This window comes from Epinephelus fuscoguttatus, linkage group LG16 (genome assembly GCF_011397635.1).
Source record: "Epinephelus fuscoguttatus linkage group LG16, E.fuscoguttatus.final_Chr_v1".
NCBI classification, from domain to species: domain Eukaryota; kingdom Metazoa; phylum Chordata; class Actinopteri; order Perciformes; family Serranidae; genus Epinephelus; species Epinephelus fuscoguttatus.
This window is the reverse complement of record NC_064767.1, coordinates 33,897,744-33,915,866: the sequence shown is the minus strand read 5'-3', so window position 1 is coordinate 33,915,866 and position 18,123 is coordinate 33,897,744. Positions and strand designations below refer to the sequence as shown.

The following is an 18,123-nucleotide window of genomic DNA, read 5'->3' as shown; positions in this document are numbered from 1 at the left end:
GCAGTATTATGAGCCGTTTTTTTCACTAGGCTTTCTATTTTTAGAGACTTTTGTGGATGCACTCATCTTTGATATCATATATGAATTTTAATAATTTCAAGCCAAGTCTCCACTGGCTTTAGAGAGTTACTAAAAAAAAAAAGTAAATCAGAAATGGCTAAGAAAAAAAAAAGTTGCATCTCTACAGGGGATGTAATGATTTTACACTCATGGTAACGGTTAATGTGAGGTTCTGCTTATCTACACTCAACACCCAGTGTGATGACAGATTTGAATGCACTTTGTAAAAAGCAATTTATTGTAGTCCATCTAAACCTATTTAGATCACTACGACTCCCTGTGAAGGGACAGCATACCTGCGATCAGGGAGGAAGTACATTTTAACGTAGGGGCTCCGGGGCCGTCCGTCGGGCCGAAGAGGAAGTTCTGCAGCCTGCAGCACATTGACTATTAGCTGATGACCCACTTTGTCATACCACAGCTTCACCTGGGTGGGAAAAAAATACAAACAAAGTCTGATGCTTCATCTTCAGTTTAACACATCAACAGCCCAACACACTTAAAGTGCGCACACTCACTGAGAGTTGCCCTGGCATTAACTGTGGAGCATCTTGGAGCATCCCGGGACTGGAGGGAGACAGGACATTTAAGGATGGTCTCTCCATCTTCTGGGACTCAAAAGAACTGGAACCTGCTATGAAAAAAAGGGGGAAATGATTTGAAACCCCAAGAAGAGAATGTCGGCTCTATTTCTGACTAAAACAAGACAAGAGTCTGAGGAAAAACGTGAGACTCTTATTCAGTAAGGAGTGAAAATATAATCTGGTCAGTGTGTTCCTATCTATGTAATATCCAGCATCCATTCTTTACCTTGGAAAACTTCACATAAAAAGAGCACAGACCATTCCCCTGCTGTCAGGATGACAAACTACCAAGCTTCTGTCCTACTTTGAGTCCAATAGGCTTTTGTTTAGAAGTATTGGGCCCCCATATGCCTTATAAAATGGTCTTATGATCAAGTTTTATTTTAACTACTGACTATTCGTATACCCATTACCTCACTCTTGACATACATTATAGGCCCTACTTACACCTGGTATTAACATGCACCTTGGGTAACCGGATCACAAGTGGACAGCTCTAAGTACAAGTGTGAATGCATCAACACATCATCAATGAATCTTTAGATTCTATCGCTCAAAACACATTCAGAGGCGGCCTGGGCTGCATATGGTCACATTCTTTCAGCAGTGTGTATGCTAATTGTACTGGGCCACACTGAAGAACTGCCTACTCAGCTGACATCCCTTCTTATCCAACTCCCCACTGGATATGCAAACTTTCTGTTGCTGCTGTTACACAGGCTAGACCAAGTGTCAACCTCTGGGGCTACAAATGAACCCAACACAGAAGTGCCATGATCTGCAGTTCTTTAACTTGAGACATGCTCCAGAAGTGAGTCAATCCCCATAGACCCCTATGTTAAAATGCCCAACTTTACAGCAGAAATAATCATGGTCACAGCCTGTTACAAAAATGGTTTTGGGCTCCATAGCGAATTCCAACAATCATAACAACTGTATAGGGGGTGAATTTTTATACAACTCACCCGTTAACATTTTTATCAAGGCCCAAAATTGCACATATTTAAGGGCAGGGCCAACTGAGTGACAGTCTGTCTGAGAGGCATCAACCCCCTCGTCCAAATATGGTCACTTCTGGCTCCAAAACCCCAAACATGGCAACAGTTGAAATGCTGAACTTGAGGCTTCAAAACAGGAGTCCACAAACCAATGGGTAATGTCATGAAAGCCATTTCCATTATTTCATACAGTCTACGGTCAAGACACATGTGAAGACGCATTCTCATGCCAGGTGTCAACAGACAGACTGAAGTCTGTTCACTTGTGATCTGATCAAATAAGATGCATGTTCTAATCAGGTGTAAACAGGCTCATTGACATAATGAATTTCCTGCAATATTAGCTGTTAGCGACCTTTCTGGTTAAAGTCACACAAAATTGCACTGTCAACTGTGAGTTTAGAGGGGAATGGGAATGCAGAGACTTTTTGTGCTTGTGATAATGAGCTGTTTGTTCAACATTTTTTCGGATATACTGTAAATTAATTCACTTTCATTCTGAGAGTTAATGAGTAGATTGATACTACTCTCATATCTGTGTGTTGCTTACAGACCTGGAGCTGAGAGATGATTAGCCTAGCTCAGCATACATACTGCAGCTAGACTAGCTCCAAAGTTTAACACTACACCTATCAGCACCTCTAAAGTTCACTGATTAACCAGTTGTTTCTCGAATATTTAATCAGCTGTTCAGCTGTTAGGCCGTTCTGTTCAGGCACAATGGTACAAAAAAAAAAGGGTAAACTTTTGTGAAAACAAAACTTCAGGAAGCCACTCCACCCAAAGGTTGTCACAGCATGATTCACTCTAGAATCACCATCAGCGGTTTCACATTTCTGTTTGTGTGTGGATTGAACAAAGCTAGCCGTTTCCCCCCTGTTTCCAGTCTTAATGCTAAGCTAGGCTAATTACCACCTGGCTCTGGCACCATAGTCAGCACACAGACATATCTGCTTACTTGCAAAGCAAACATTGACAGACAGACATACAAACAAGATATTTCAACATTCCACAGGAGATACCTACTAGATTCTAATGGAGGGTGGGACGTGTCGGGGATTCTTGGGATATCACTGGAAAAGAAGCAGAAGTCCATGTCAGTCACTCTCATTCTGGCATCTAACTGGATTAAACAAAGTTAGTAGTGTTCTTGATGCACAGGCATACATGCATATAAATGTGGTAGTGGAAGAAAGTAGCACTGCAATTAAAGTTATTTGAAGATTAAAATGTAATGTGATTAAAAAACATGGAAAAGCAAAGGGGAGATGTGAGTAGAGCCAAGTTCTTCTCATGACTGCAGTGTTTCCCAGACTCATTCAGATGTTTTCTCTGGCCAATGATCATCTGAAATAATAATGGTTGGGAACCAGGAGCTCAATTCTGTCCACACCACCGTCTTTTCTTATCCACCACCACTACAATTAAGGATCCCATGGGAAACACCAGAATCCATTGCACCAGCTTCATGTAATAAAAGCATGGGGATCTGTATAACACTTATCAGAAAAATGTCATTTTGAATTTAAAATCTGAAAAGTAAAAAAGTTCATAATTTAAAATTTGCACCCCCACCAATGATATTTGGAGGGTTTTTTTCATTGTTGGTTTGGCAGCACATGAGGAGGAAGTATTTTAAATTTTCAGCAAACTAATACTATATATTACCATATTTTCTTTAAATAGTTCAACATTTGGTAATTTACACTTATTTAATTTCTTTCTGAGAGTGAGAGATGAGGAGATGGATGCAACTGTCATGTCTGTCTACAGAGCTAGGACTGGGATGTGGTTAGCCTAGCTTAGCATAAAGCCTGGAAGCAGCTAGGTGAATGGCCTCCCAGCATCTGCGCTGAACATATCATAAAAACATGAGAAATCCATCTTCTCATTTCACTAGGAAAGAAAGCAAATAAGCACATCTCCCAAGATGTTAAACTATTTCAAGTTTTTAATATTTACTTTTATACACAGATATTTAACTGATAAGTGTTTCATGGACCCTAGGTTGCCTTGGAGCCCATTCCAAAATCAAAAATTGAAAACATGTAAATGAAATAAATATTGCTTGCATTATGAATCCCAATGTCCCAACTTCCAAACCAAGGGATTAAAAGTAAAAAACAAAACAAAAAAAAGCATTTCTTATTTGACACTGTAAGTGCTGAATTTCACGTTAGGATCCTAAGACTAAACCAGGAATGAAAAAGAGGAATTCCAAACTCCGCACAAACAGTTTGCTTGCAAAAGCAATGCTACATTGATGGACATTTCCCATTGGCTATTTTGTATCCCTTAAGTGAACTTTAAGCTTAAAAAATTTAATTGCAGTCTACAAATTGCAGCTTGTTTTTTTTCCCACAAAAGTCAATAGTTACATCAATTGACATCCCTAATAAATAGCATTCAGTTCAGTTCATTCAGGGATGCAAAATGGCACCAGCAAAACCAAAGTTGTTTTTAAAAGCGTGAAAGGATTAAGGGGTCCTAATAAAATGGGCAGATTACTTACTGATATTTTCTATACACCCTTCGTGAGTGTTTGGAGAGAAATTAATACATTCAACTATTTTCCCCATCAAAGAGCAATTAAATCTTAAGAAAGGCTACAAGAGTTCCACGCAGTAGTAACTTTTTTAACGTGAAATAAGTCTTATGTAAAGCCATTGCAATAGGATAACCTTACTCACAACAATATGTTATTGGAAATGCTGAAACACAACTTGTACTGTACTTTGTTACTCAGTGATCTATGTCAGGTTACTGACTGACTGACTATCTTATCCTGGGAAGTGAACTGACATTCTTGTTTCAGATATATATACTGAGATATGATAGTAATGCTTTATTTTACAGGTCTTTCCTTATAATTTTCAAATAAGTTCCTTGGAAGTGTTCTGGACTATATAATTTGTCACTAACTAAAGGCAAACAGAGAAATGGAGGCAATATAAAATTGACCCTTTGCTAAGCCCTGCCCTTTTGCAATGCTCCACCAAGCTGTATGAGCTAGCATAGTGCCCACACTGTAACTTCCTACACTCACTGATGAAATATTATCACATTTTTGGAAAAACAAAAAAGTGATTCCTGAAAAAGTCAGACAGAGGGGTCTATAACATATGTTTGAAGGATATATCCAGGATATCGAACTGACTCAGCAGCAAAACAGGCTCAAATGATGACGATAGTTAGAAGCTAAAGCGGAACTATAGGCTACAGATCACAGTGCAAAAGTGAACCACCACATCACTGGTGATCGAGACAGAAGACAATAAATATAAAGGGAAACTTTGCTGATATTGACCCAGCTGTGTGGCATCGCATTGTGTGCAGATGAACGGAGTTTGGCTTCACCCCCATGCCACCGCCAGTGGTCAGACCTCCACCACTGGACTGTGAGGAGCTCCACGGCAAGGCAAACACCATTCTTCTGATGCCATACAGCTGGTTAAATATCTGCAATGTTTCCATGCTTACTTTCACTGGTCCCTGTAGAGCAGGGTCGATCTTTGTAAGTGGTATGAGCATTAAAAAGCAAAAGCAGCATGTGCATACATTCAGTAGGCTGTACCTTCATTAGCTAGTTAGCGAACCCTACACTTTTCAGGATCTGATTTTGGTTTTGGAACAGGGAAGAAACATATATCTCCTTCCAACCTTTTAGCTTGGAATAAACAAAACCAGCCTGAAAATGAAAGGAAATCTGAAACAACTGTACTGGAGTCAATGGAGCACAGCTGTGTTGCTGATGTTGTGTTGCCTGGTCTGAGCCGGCCCGATGCTACTCTATCATTGGTCAGTCTGCGTCTGGGGGTGGGGCTTAGCCAAGGGTCAAATGGTACACTTCCAATTAACTAATTCAAATTAACTGGTAGCAGAACCCAGGAAGACATCCAAGTCAACATATGTACAGAGTCTAAAATCAATAAGAAATGAATGATAAACAAATTATTACTTTAAATGAAGCAAGGAAATGTCTATTTTCCAAACGATAAGCACTAAATTACATAGGTCTTTCTTTCAAACTTCCAAATAAATTATTAGGATACTGTTCTTAAATTACAAACCAACTTTTTAAGATACATAATATCTGCTTTTGAGATAGTGAGATAAGTTTAACGTGTCTTATCATTATAGTGGAAAAACCAGCTCTTATTGATTAAACTATGGCTATTAATAATTTAAACAGACTTATCTCCCAAATGTCTCTCAAATCACAACTTACTATATTCATCATTTATCCATGCATATTGATCCTCTGCACTTCACACAAATAAGACTTATCCTACAGTGGTTTGAACATACTCAAAAAATTAAATGCATTTTAACAAATTATCTTCAATTGCAATAACTCTACTACAATAATTGTGACTTCAAGACATTTAAACAAATGATAGCATGAGATAGATCAATTAAGTCAACGTGATCATGAGAAATTCATCAGTATAGTTATGAGGTTATTTCCTGTCTTCATGCAACAATGAAATAGGCCCCTAATACAGCTATTCAACCACATACTTCAAATGAACATGTCTGCCTTATTGCATTTAAATAAAATTCTGTTTTAATAAACTAGTAAAGACGACATCCACAGCACTTCTCAAAAGCATTAATCAATATATCCCAAATGAGCATGCTGACTTTTCCTTTATAGTCATTTTAGAAAGAACACATCAACCATCATCTGACTCAGATAAATACATTTTATGAGGCAAAAAATTATGCATTCTTTTAAATCAGTCACTTTCAAACCACAGGCCAACAACTGCACTCACAACTGTGTTCATGACCAGCTTGGCTGAATTTTTACAAGGCATCAACCAACAAGAAATATCTGATGCAGCCACTTTTACTTTTATGGAGCTTACAGCCAATTTTATGTGGTCAATAATAATTCACCTTATATCATCCTAGGAATAAACACAAGTGCTTTTTTAAAGGGGACATACGAGACAAGATGGAAATCTCCTGTTTCAAAACTTGGCAACCCCTGCAGCAGGTAATGGCAGGCTATTTTTAATACTTTGAATGCAGTCGCACAGTCATGGTCAGAATACAAATAAACATCCCTGTCTGTGGTCGGCCAACTCTGAGTCAGAGCCTCAGTCATTATTTAACACTATCTGGTTAAATAAGGGTTAAATTCAAACAGCAACATTTAGACTGACTTAAGGGTTGCATTTTTTTTTTACAACATCAAAATCAAAAAACAACAGAGACAGGTGTATAGAGTGTGTTTTATTCCTGACTTACCCAATAGGCCTGGATACCACCAGCTCCACTTGAGGCTCAGCTTGAGATTCCAGGATGATGTTGTAAACTTCCTTCATGGTCGCCCCCGGTAATAGCTTCCCGTTCCACTGCAAAACTTCATCCCCTGGAATCAGACATGCATGTGCATTTGAAATTATTTGTAATATTGTGATATTCACCAAGTTGGGTGTGAGGGCTGGGTATGAGTCAGGGTATCAGACGAGTTTAAGGATTATTCATCTTTATTCTATATTTTTCATTCCGTCAAAAAATCCCATTAAAAGAGCAAAACCAACAATGTGTTAGTCCACTTCTCAATACTTTCCAGCCCCGGTGCACAGCTCAGAGCCCATTCATGCCAATTGACAACACACATTTCACAAATATTTAGTTTCTTAAAAAGGCTTGGTAATTTCATAGAAAAGCTGTGCACTGTAGTTCTTAGCAAGTGTGACTCAAGCAGGAGGGAATCGTGCATTTATTTGGAACTATTTTCGACAGCGGATTAATTCACATTCGGTGTGCCTGTGAGTACTTGTGGCAACAGGACGGTGTATGTGGGATGGACTCAAAATAAACAACGTGTGTGTGTGTGCATGGTAATGAAGGAGCATGCCACCTGGTGCATCAGTGGGAACGTTAAAATGCACACTAATATTTCAGCATTATTTCGAGTATGAAAATATTCTGAATTTGATAAGGGTCATGTATTATTATTGTCCAAATCAGACCATTTTATGAATGTAACATTTTCTGATTAAGACGTGTGATGTGTATCATTATTGAGGTTTTACCAGCATTATTTGGACTTGTATACAGTACAGCCTATTCAGAATATGCATCTCCACTGGGGTTTTTAATGCAGTTTGTGTCACACAGCCTCTTGTCTGTTTACAGTCACCTCTGTGCATTGTCATGTCATGTTGTACACAAACCAGCTACTCAACAGTTTGCAAGGCTGTGGGGTAGAGTCCAAATTTCTGGTTGGAATAAGAAACACACCTGCTTTTAAACTTTATGAAAGACTTTCAGCATTTTTTTGGGTATGTGCAAATATCACATCACCGACCTTCTGAAATAGGTGGTTGAAGAAATAAAAGAGGGAGGCTGTGTTTGTATGGTCCAACAAGTTTGCAACAGGTAGGAAACTTTGAAAACCCTGTTTTGATGCAAAAGAGCAAAATGGCACAAGCCACTCAGCTGTTCCACTGCTCTATATTTTCACGTGATTAACAACATGTTAGGACATGTTCATCTGAGTATGCACGGCTGCATGTAAACAGGAATATCAGTGGAATATTCATTTTCATTTGCCATGTAAACAGCTTAGCAGGAATAATTTATTTTTCGGAATAAGGGCTATTTTTTGCATGTAAACGTAGTGACTGTGACTTATTGATATTGAATATTGAAGCTCCACAGTTCAAAGGACGAACATATATCAGGTTTTAATATACACACAAAACTTGTTAGTAGGATCAATTAATTCCTCATTTTGGCCTTTTTATGAGATTTGTTAACATATAACACAATATACTGTGTATTCTGACCAGTTAAGCTAATACAAGATATGAAACCATAAAGCCACAAAAAAAAAAAAAAAAAAAACAAGTTAAATGTATTTAGTAAATCAGCTCCTCCTAATCCAATAGTAAACGTGCAACAAACCTGCCACTGTATAGCATTAAATGAGGCCTCTAAAATGGTTTGTTAAGACACTGTGATGTTAATAGGCCTTCTGTTTGGATCATAATGACCATAATGATCATAATTCCAGTCTCTGTCAAGACCTACAAATATTATAACACATTATGGTTTAGACTACCTGCTCTGAGATGTCCCACCACGTCAGCCAGGCTTCCTTTCTTGACTTTAGTGATGAAGGCACCTAATCTCCCTGACTCTGTTATTCTGCCTCCCACCACCTAGACAGAGAGACAAATAGAGAGAGACACAGAGAGAGACAAAGCTTAGCGTCATAGCCGTCATATCGGTGTAAGCAATGGTGACTGAACACATTACTATAATAATAATATCACAACCATAAATAAGCAACACTTTGTGTGTGTGTATGTGTGCCCAACTCTGACCTTTAACCCCAGCAGAGCTCCGGCTTCTTTAGGCATGCTGGCGCTCCTCTTGCTGAGGGTGATTCTTCCAATTAAATGGTCTCCCTCTTTGGACGGCTGCCAGGTTACAGGATGCTGCAACGAGAGACAACAAGAGATACGTACAGCTGCACACACTGATACTCAGAGGACATATACGCAAATATGAAGACAGGAATATATAATCAGTTACTACTGGAGAAATACAACCAGTTTTTAATGTTATGAAATTCCATATTTTGGAATGTTATGTCATGTTTCAGCTGCAGTAAACCTTCTGAAGTCTACAGTGTTTCCTTTCTGTGAGAATATAGACTGTTTATGATCATGTTGTTACCTGTGAGTGTCCTTGGTGGATCAGCATGATTAAGTCTTCCTTTAAAATAGTTGTTAAATATGTATACGGATCAAAAGTGAACAGCATTTCAGTTGCATTAGTAACGTGGCTTAATGCATGTCCAGTTTCTTCAAGAGCCAGTGTTTGATGATTGGTAACTTAAAGCACTGAGGGTTCATTTACGCTATGCTTTTTCCCGCTAAGGGCGGCAATGGTTTGCAGCAGTTCCAAGGAATGAATTAGCTTAAGTTTGCTATCCATTATCATCAACTGCTATAACACAACAGTCATTTAACATTACACTTACAAAAGCCGAAACATTTGCTGGTATTGACACCGGATCTGGTGGGTATTTCCTGATAAAAAAAAAAGCTGTCATGTGTTTTACATTAAGCCTTTGAACTCTGCAATAGAAATGGTCTGCCAGTGCCTACATTGGTATTTTTGCTTATTGTGATGTCAATTCTTGGAGTATCTTCAAATGATTCATATTTCTAAAATCTGCACAACCAGAGCTGAAAGCTTATGTAAGTCAACAAACCATAATAACTGATAAAAGTATTGAAATAGTGTCATAAAAAGAAATACAAAAATCAGCATTGTGCAAACAACAATCTCCCGTTGCCATTACAGGGAGCAAATCTGTGATTCCTAGGATAGCGAAGGCATGACCTGCCCTATCCTGCCTTACTCTAATTGGCCTCTAATTGGCTTACCATGACGTTCTTACTCTAACCCTAACCAATCTTACACCTCTTGCCTAAACCTAACCAACCCAACCAACGAAGGCAACAAGTACAAGCCAATCAGAGGAGGCAGGTCATCCCTTCACCTTCACACCAGGGAAATATCAGTGTTATCATGGCGAATACTGCGTTCATACATTCATTCATTTTCTGTAAATGCTTATCCTGTTAGGGGTCGCAGGGATGCTGGTGCCTATCCCAGCTGACATTGGGCGAGAGGCAGGGTACACCCTGGACAGGTCGCCAGACTATCACAGGGCTGACACATAGAGACAGACAACCATTCACACTCACATTCACACCTACGGCCAATTTAGAGTTATCAATTAACCTGCATGTCTTTGGACTGTGGGAGGAAGTACCAGTAGAAAACCCACACTGAAACAGGGAGAACATGCAAACTCCGTGAAGAAGGCCCCCTCACCCCGGGGTTCAAACCCTCCGTGCCACTGCGAATGCTATGTTTGCACTGCATTTAAGGTAAGGTAACATAAGGTGATGATGTGGAAGACAGACGCCTTTGCTTTCAGGTGAAGAAAGAGTAATTATCGTTTTTATTTTAGATTGACTGAAACAGGATCATACAAACAACCATCTCCTACAGCCATCCTCGGATCGTCCGTTTTTAAAGGGTTAATGAATTCTTTGGATAAATAGAAAAACAATTGAGTGATTAGCATACACAGTGGCAGCAACCATTACCATTACAGTCAATGGAAAAAAAAGTAACTTTCTCAAAAGGGCATCCAAGTTAAAGTGGAGGATTGTGCTCACCACAGCAATGAGAAACTTACACATATACACACTTCACATGTAACACATAACTGTTGACACACTTATCATCTCTATTGAAATCTGCAAAGACAAATTTGGGACAATCTGGCTCCACTTCAAACTGATCTAAAAGCATTTCAGCTGATATGAAAAACATTAGATAAAAAGAAAAAACGATGACTTACATGCCATACGGTGGGGTCATGAGGATAGCACTCCCAGTCGCCTGCAAGAGAAAAGAGAGCGACTCTCATACTGTGCATGAAGCAGAGATGGTGACCTTCTTCATATCCCCATCATACATACACACACATACACACCCACGCATACAGTGGAAGTGTATACACAGCACATACCAGCCTGAGTCCTTTCATACACAGCTCAGCCAAATTTGGAAGGTATTTGTTTACAGTGGAGAGGGTTAAGTTTATTGAATATTCAGGCCTGGGCTAGAATTAGAAATTTATCACCGCTGTGGCAGGACTCGGACTCAAAGTAGTCCGCTGAGGCAGTGGTGATATACCAAAGCACAGCTAAGCCTTTTAAAATGCTCGAAATCCCTCCCAGATATTTTACAGATTAGATGTTGTGGCTCTTCTCCAGGGGTAACACAGTGTTGTATTACTAAATACAAACTGTGATAAATAATGACCTCATGTTAATGGTCAATGTGAAGCAGTTCAAACAAAAACTCTATTAGAGCTGCAGAAAAACATTAAAAGAATGCATATATTTCCTTTACATTATTTTTTTTAATTAACTTATGCTTTTTAAATACAATCCATGAATTCATTTATCAGTCTCAAAAAGCTATTAGAACTTCAAATGTTTGCATTTAAATGACACACACAACAAAAGTCAGTCCATAATAAATTATTCTTCATCTAATTATTCTGTCCTTATTTGTCTCGTCTTTTTATCCTTATATTTAATCTATGTAGTAAGTAGTAAGTCTAGAAATAAAAAATAAAAATAAATAAAAAATAAAATAAAAAATATATTTTTAGTCTAATTATTCTATTTATTTTGTGTCTCAAAACTATTCATTAATAATTTATTTGTTAATGATTTTTTATTATTATATTAAATTGTAAAATATAACATAAGTCTAAAAAATAAAATAAAAACTATATTCATTTACTTATTTATCTAATTATTCTATTTACTTATTCTGTCTTTTTCTTCTGTCAATTTACTGATAATCTAATTTTAAAATGGAGTTGTCTTTTATTCCTATTTTTAATTTAAATATGCAACAGAAGTAAGTCTAAAAAAATAAAATGAAAACTAAACTTTTTATCCAAGTATTCTATTTACTAATTCTGTCTGAAAACAATTTATTAAGAAAGTAATTTTAAGGAGTGGTTTTTTATTCTAATATCCAACTGAATCAATTAAAGAAACCTTTGCAAAAATAGATAAATATATATATATATATATATATATAAAAAGATTTATAATGAGCTTTTGAATTTTAATTTTTGTTAAACACAATATCTTTCTTGCTTTAACATGGAGATTTCATGACAGCTTTCATTTTAACCATTTAAAATTGAAATCATACCAGAGCAGTGGCAAGAGCTCCGATTGGCCAGACACATAACAAATGTTTAATCAGAAAATTTAATCGCTGCAGTGGCTGCAAGTTCGAATCCAGCTCGCGGCCCTTTGCTGCATGTCAGTCCCCACTCTCTCTCTGTCTCCCCATTTCACCTTCTGTCCTGTCAATAAAGGCAAAAAGCCAATAAAAATAATCTTTAAAAAAAAGTCACTGAAAACTATTTCTAAATAAGCATAAAAGTTCATTCTTGACTTTTGAAATAATTTGACAAAACAATCCCAAGTCAATGTCCAATCACTTTACTATATCATACAGTCCTCATTGGTGAATAGAGCCGGCTAAAGATCCTAAAAGTGCTAACAGATCTGTCTCTGTGACAACTCAGCAAATTCTATTGGCTGATGAAGACAGTGTGATAGAGCTGAAAGCTTTGGAAAAATCTGGCAAGTGGATTTTAAGTAACGATTGTTTTCCATAATATTTCTAAATAAGTTCCAATAATTTGTTAAATGGCGCAGCTTCACTTTAATTCAGTAGGTGCCTGTAGTACGGTACACTATATGTCTGCAAACACAACTTAAAACTATAGTGCGTATGTACATTTCACCCAAGCCACTACTAGAGATGACACAATGCTGATTAAGCCGATCGGCTCCTCTAACATCTTGCGGTATTTTTCAGTATATATCATTTTCAGTTTGCGTGTCGACCGGCGACATCCCCGCGCTGGCACACAGGAAATGAAGGGCAGGGGGAGGAAGAGCGGAGAGTCTCATAGCAAGTGGTAGAGCACAGGTAGAAAGAGAAAGCAACATGGCGGAGAACCCAAAGAAGCGGCCGAGACACGGTTCAGAAGTGGATCTTAACACAAAGAAAAAGCCTGGACGTTCAGCTAAAGGTCTATTAGCAAAGAAGGAAAGTGACCGACGGAGAAGGCAAACAAGGATTTGTATTGGCGTCGCTTTTCCTCGGTGGAGAGCCCTGAAGGAAGAAATTGGGCTGAGGACAGACACGGATGTTGCCTTGCTGCAGTTGGATAAGTAAGTGACTTGGTTTATAATTATATTATGAGTAGTATGTGTTGCTGTTACATGTACTGGACCTAGTACTTTATTATTTTCTTGGAAATGGTGCTATGAACGTAATGTAATGTTAGCAGCCTGGTGTTCGCCACGTTGTGTAGCGTTGTGTACACGGTGTGAAGCGAGTGTTACTCTGTGTACATGGAAGTGCTGGCTTATTTGTTGTAATAACGCATTATCCGCTGGGTGGTGACAGAAGTTATGCACTATAGCTTTAATGATTTATAATAAGGATCATGATAATGATAATGTTTTTCTTTCAGGGAGCGCTCAACATGATCTGCTGCATTCTTCTCAGGTTCAGCTGGATATTTTAAGGCAGACAATTATACACAAAATATTTTTAATGGTTCAGCCCCATCTCCTGCTTGAGTCCAAAAACAGCCTTCTCTGTACACATGGGCCGAGGGGCGGTGTTGAAATGTGTGCAGGACCCCGACGACACTGTTATGACACAGAGTAAAACAGAGCCAAGCGTTCCTAGGAGCCAGGAGGCTATGAGGTTAATGAGTTGTGACAACTTATAGTGACATTATGTAATCTTAAAGCAAACGCTCTGACGATAGACAACTGAGTTCTCAGTTTCATAACTCGAGCGTGAACGTAATTTTGTGCAGTGGGTGGGCCACATGGGTGAGTGTGTGTTCCTGTGTTTCTAGACTTACAAAAACCTGAATGAAAAAGAAAGGCTGACATAGTCACAACAGGGTCAGGACCCCATGAAGGGTCCCTTGTTGTGCAGACAGAGTTGTATGATATTTAAAGAACGGATACGCTATGCTGATAATTATCTGATACATTTTTTTTACTAAAAGAACATATAGTATTGAGTGTTAAATATATTGTCTTTTAAATGAAGTCCATTTGGAGCTATCTTTATGTTCATGTCAACAGCAACATCAAGTCATGTTATCCATTGGCTATTAAATCTATTAAAATGATATATCTGCACACTGACTGCTAATGTCAATTGACCAGTTGCTAAACCCTCCCCCAACCAGCAGTTTTTCTGTCAAAGCTTAGTGAGAGCTTTTTCCCCCTAGCTTTTCCAAAACCAAAAACCTAAGAGTAAGAGACTGATTGACTTCTCAAACAAAAGCCACACACATTGTGTGCAGCTGACTAACAGGAGTAACTCTGCGATTCTTCAAAGACCAGAGGAGCAAATCAGTAATTGCATCAGTTTTTGCAACTCAATTTCCAGAATAAATGTTGGCAGTGTTTGTTTTTGCAAACCACAGATACATTGTTTGCAGCGGACACGTTAAACTTTATGTTTCAGCAACATCGTGGTTAATGTGTGGTTAGGTTGAGACACAAAAAACACTTTGTCATGGTTAGTAAAAGATCATACTTTGGCTTAAACGACTGCTTTTGGTGCCACTATCCTGACGAGAAACAATGCAATGTTTGGGGCCTTAAAAGCTGCTGGAAACACAGCAATGACTTGCTTAACCACAGTCAGTTTTCTTCTTTGTTGGTTTCGAACAGTGGTCTGCAGCTTGGCAGGCATCACTCCTTGGTGACACATCAGTCACCATCTCTTCCACCGACCAATGACAAAGTCAGCTCATATACTACTTCACTTTAGAAACGTTGATATGATACGTATGAAACCTGCAAATGTAACGAATTTGGGGTTTGCAGAAACGTACAATGCCAACACTTTCTTCTGGCCATTGGGTTGGTTTTTGTGGTTATGGATATGTGTTTAAAAAGCCCAGTTCGCAACGAGCATATCCACTGTGTTTTATTTCTGTATGGAAACCCACCCTGGACACAATCAGAGTTCAGGCTAACATTAGCAGCTCTGTCCTCACACTTTATTGGATTGGGGGACGTTAACAGCCCAACCCCATACAACATTATCTGTGATAGCATTACTTTGGATAAAATATTAGGTACTTTTTATTCTAAAAGCCTTTTTCTCTACTGTTTGAAAACGCAAAGTAGGTAAGAGTGAAGTATGTAAGCATGTAAGCTAAGCAGGTAAGAAACCAAATAGCATTACATTAAAACAAAGTAAGAGTATATGCTTACATTTTTGCTTATCAAACTAATAATACTAGAACTATCTAGCTCTACACTGCAACACAAGAACAATGCTGTCTCTTCATTTCCATGTGTTCTACATGGTTCATCAACTGGTGAGGGTTTAGTCTCAGTCTTGACTCTGTCGAAAACATTATAAAGGGAGCTGTAGACAGAGTTTCAGCTCATGGAGTAGCCGCTGGTTAGCTTCTAGAGCTGATAAAACACTTGTCATTTGACTGCTTTTATTAACTTACCTTTACTAGCCTATAAAAAGGTTCACTAGGGCCAGAAAAGGTTGACACACTCTGGGATAAGGAGTTAAAAGTGAGAGTTGTGAACCAAGGTGCAGAGTATTATATCTGATGTGCTTTTTCTTTCCATCGTTCCTATCAGAGGATAAGTTGGAAGTGTGTGTTTGTGTGTAGAGGATACTTGCAGAGATCATAATAGGATCTACTGTACTGTGACTGACTGCATATTTGTGTGTGTGTGTGTGTGTGTGTGTGTGTGTGTGTGTGTGTGTGTGTGTGTGTGTGTGTGTTTTCCTGCGCTGATCTTACAATGATTTACATGCCTGGACGCTTCTCGGCTGCCAGCAACCACATCTCGGAGCTGACCTGGTCTCAGTCTCGAGCTAAAAAAGGAAGCAGCATCTCGCTGCCACGCTGGTGTGTTTAAAACCTGGCCTGACAGAACACTCTGATCCTAAACCTCCACTTGATCGATGTCAAAGCGCCTGGTCTGGGTCCAGGCTGGTGCTGTGTGCTCCCTGTCTCATCAGAACACAACACACTTTATCGATGAAAATGTAGCTTTAATGTAGCATGAGCGTGGCTACAGTCAAATACAGTGTGTTTGGTAAACACTGTAAAAAGACCTAGAGTCACTGTAATCATCAAAAGGTAAACAACCACTTCTGTTGTCTGACACGATATTATTATTGCTCATTTGATTGATATGCTCATAAGCTTGTGCTTTCATTGAACTGCTTCAAGATCTAGTGTTTAGTATTTAGTGGCATCTAGCGGTGAGTTTGCAGATTATAACCTACTGAAACTTCTTCTCTGTGCCAAGTGTGTAGGAAAACTACGGTGGCTGACGCGAAAAAAACAAAAACACAAATGGCCCTATTTAGAGCCAAAGTTTGGTTTGTCCTTTCTGGGCTACTGTAACAACATGGTTGACTCTGTGGAAGAATATTATATTCAATGTCTGCCAATATATCCCCCAAAATCCTTCATACTGGACCTTTTGTTTGTTTGTTACTGTAACATACATCATTAGGAGCCAGTTCTGTACTGTTTTATGTGGGTGTATGAAGGTGTGTAAATCTCTGGATGTGGTTAAAACAGTCAAAAGGACATCTGGACAATCAAACTGAGGCATTTAAGTTTCTCACTTCTTAAAACAAGTTGTGTAATTTCTAAAGACCTAGTGTGTGCATGTATGACATTTTTGCCAACCTTGTGACAAGTTTCCTCTGTGGAAGTGTCATTTAATGTGCAGTTATATTACTCACTTCTACTTAAATCTTGAGACATTTTTATGAAATAATCTTAAAGAACAAATTGTGCATGTTTGATAACTTAAAAGCCATTATCAGTAAAATGTCAAAAACATAATTTCATATAAGCATTTAGCTGCACAGTGAGCGCTCCTGACTTTGACAGGCAGTTGTGGACCCAGACTCAGGGTGAGTCTGATGTTGTGTTCACAGCAAACGCGATGCAAATTTTCAAGTCACGTTACTCACACAAGTTTGAACGCTAGTATATTTTGTGTTGACTTGCTTCATATGTGCAAATAACTTGCACGAATAACTCGTCATACGCGTGTGAATTCGCTGAATAGATGAATGAACTTCTGAACCTTTTAAAATAGGTTTAAAATGGACTTCATCTTAGATGGATGTCTGCACAGTTATCAGGGAAACATGACAGCTATGCAAAGTCCATGTGCTGATGAAGACTGTGAAGTATACATCTGAAAATCACATGAGAAGATTTAGAGTTGTCCTTTGATTAAAATTTGTTTTTGTCAACAACCAAAAAAATCATGATGTCACTTGATTTGAACTTGACTTTGTCTCTGTCCAAAACTCCAACTGTTCAATCAATCAAATCACCACACCAGTATTAATTTTGGGGGCCTTGTATCTTCTGTTGACAGTGACATGATACAGTTGCACAATGTGTTTCCCACATTTGCCAGGGACACATGGGAAACATTTTACTCAAATAGTAAAAGTTTGAAAAGTGTATCAAATTCCAATGGCCATCATATTGCCAGTACACAATCCATCTTTTCTCTTCAGTAATATTGCCCAGCTCAAGCCAAGAGGTCTACTTTATGTTGTTTTCTTATACATGTAATAGCAATCCCACAGTAGGTCTATCCTGCTGCAATCTAGAATTAAAGAATAGTAGAATATCACTCCACCCCTAGCTAGGCCAATTTACCTTTTTATATTTCCAGCACAGTTGGATACATAGCAGTGAGCCAGAGCACCCTGGAATGGTTTGTAGTGAAGTGACATAACCCAGCTTGGACATGACAGTAGTGTGTTCTCAGGCTTAAGGACAC

The 18,123-nt window shown here is 38.5% G+C and overlaps 1 protein-coding gene across 9 annotated transcripts in view; it reads right to left on the bottom strand.

The window, feature by feature from the left end:
* LOC125903257 (regulating synaptic membrane exocytosis protein 1-like) overlaps positions 1-18,123 on the bottom strand; it is a 131,587-nt gene that overhangs the window by 35,244 nt on the left and 78,220 nt on the right. For 7 of the 9 annotated variants that reach the window (XM_049600061.1, XM_049600065.1, XM_049600066.1 and 4 more), the window contains exons 7-14: positions 11,049-11,089; positions 8,989-9,102; positions 8,724-8,823; positions 6,899-7,022; positions 4,155-4,172; positions 2,669-2,715; positions 579-694; positions 357-487 (exon numbers count right to left, since the gene is read on the bottom strand). In XM_049600061.1, the coding sequence (XP_049456018.1) occupies positions 357-487; positions 579-694; positions 2,669-2,715; positions 4,155-4,172; positions 6,899-7,022; positions 8,724-8,823; positions 8,989-9,102; positions 11,049-11,089 (691 nt within the window). The remainder of the gene's footprint in view (positions 1-356; positions 488-578; positions 695-2,668; positions 2,716-4,154; positions 4,173-6,898; positions 7,023-8,723; positions 8,824-8,988; positions 9,103-11,048; positions 11,090-18,123) is intronic. The other 2 variants (XM_049600062.1, XM_049600064.1) reach the window with 2 other exon arrangements.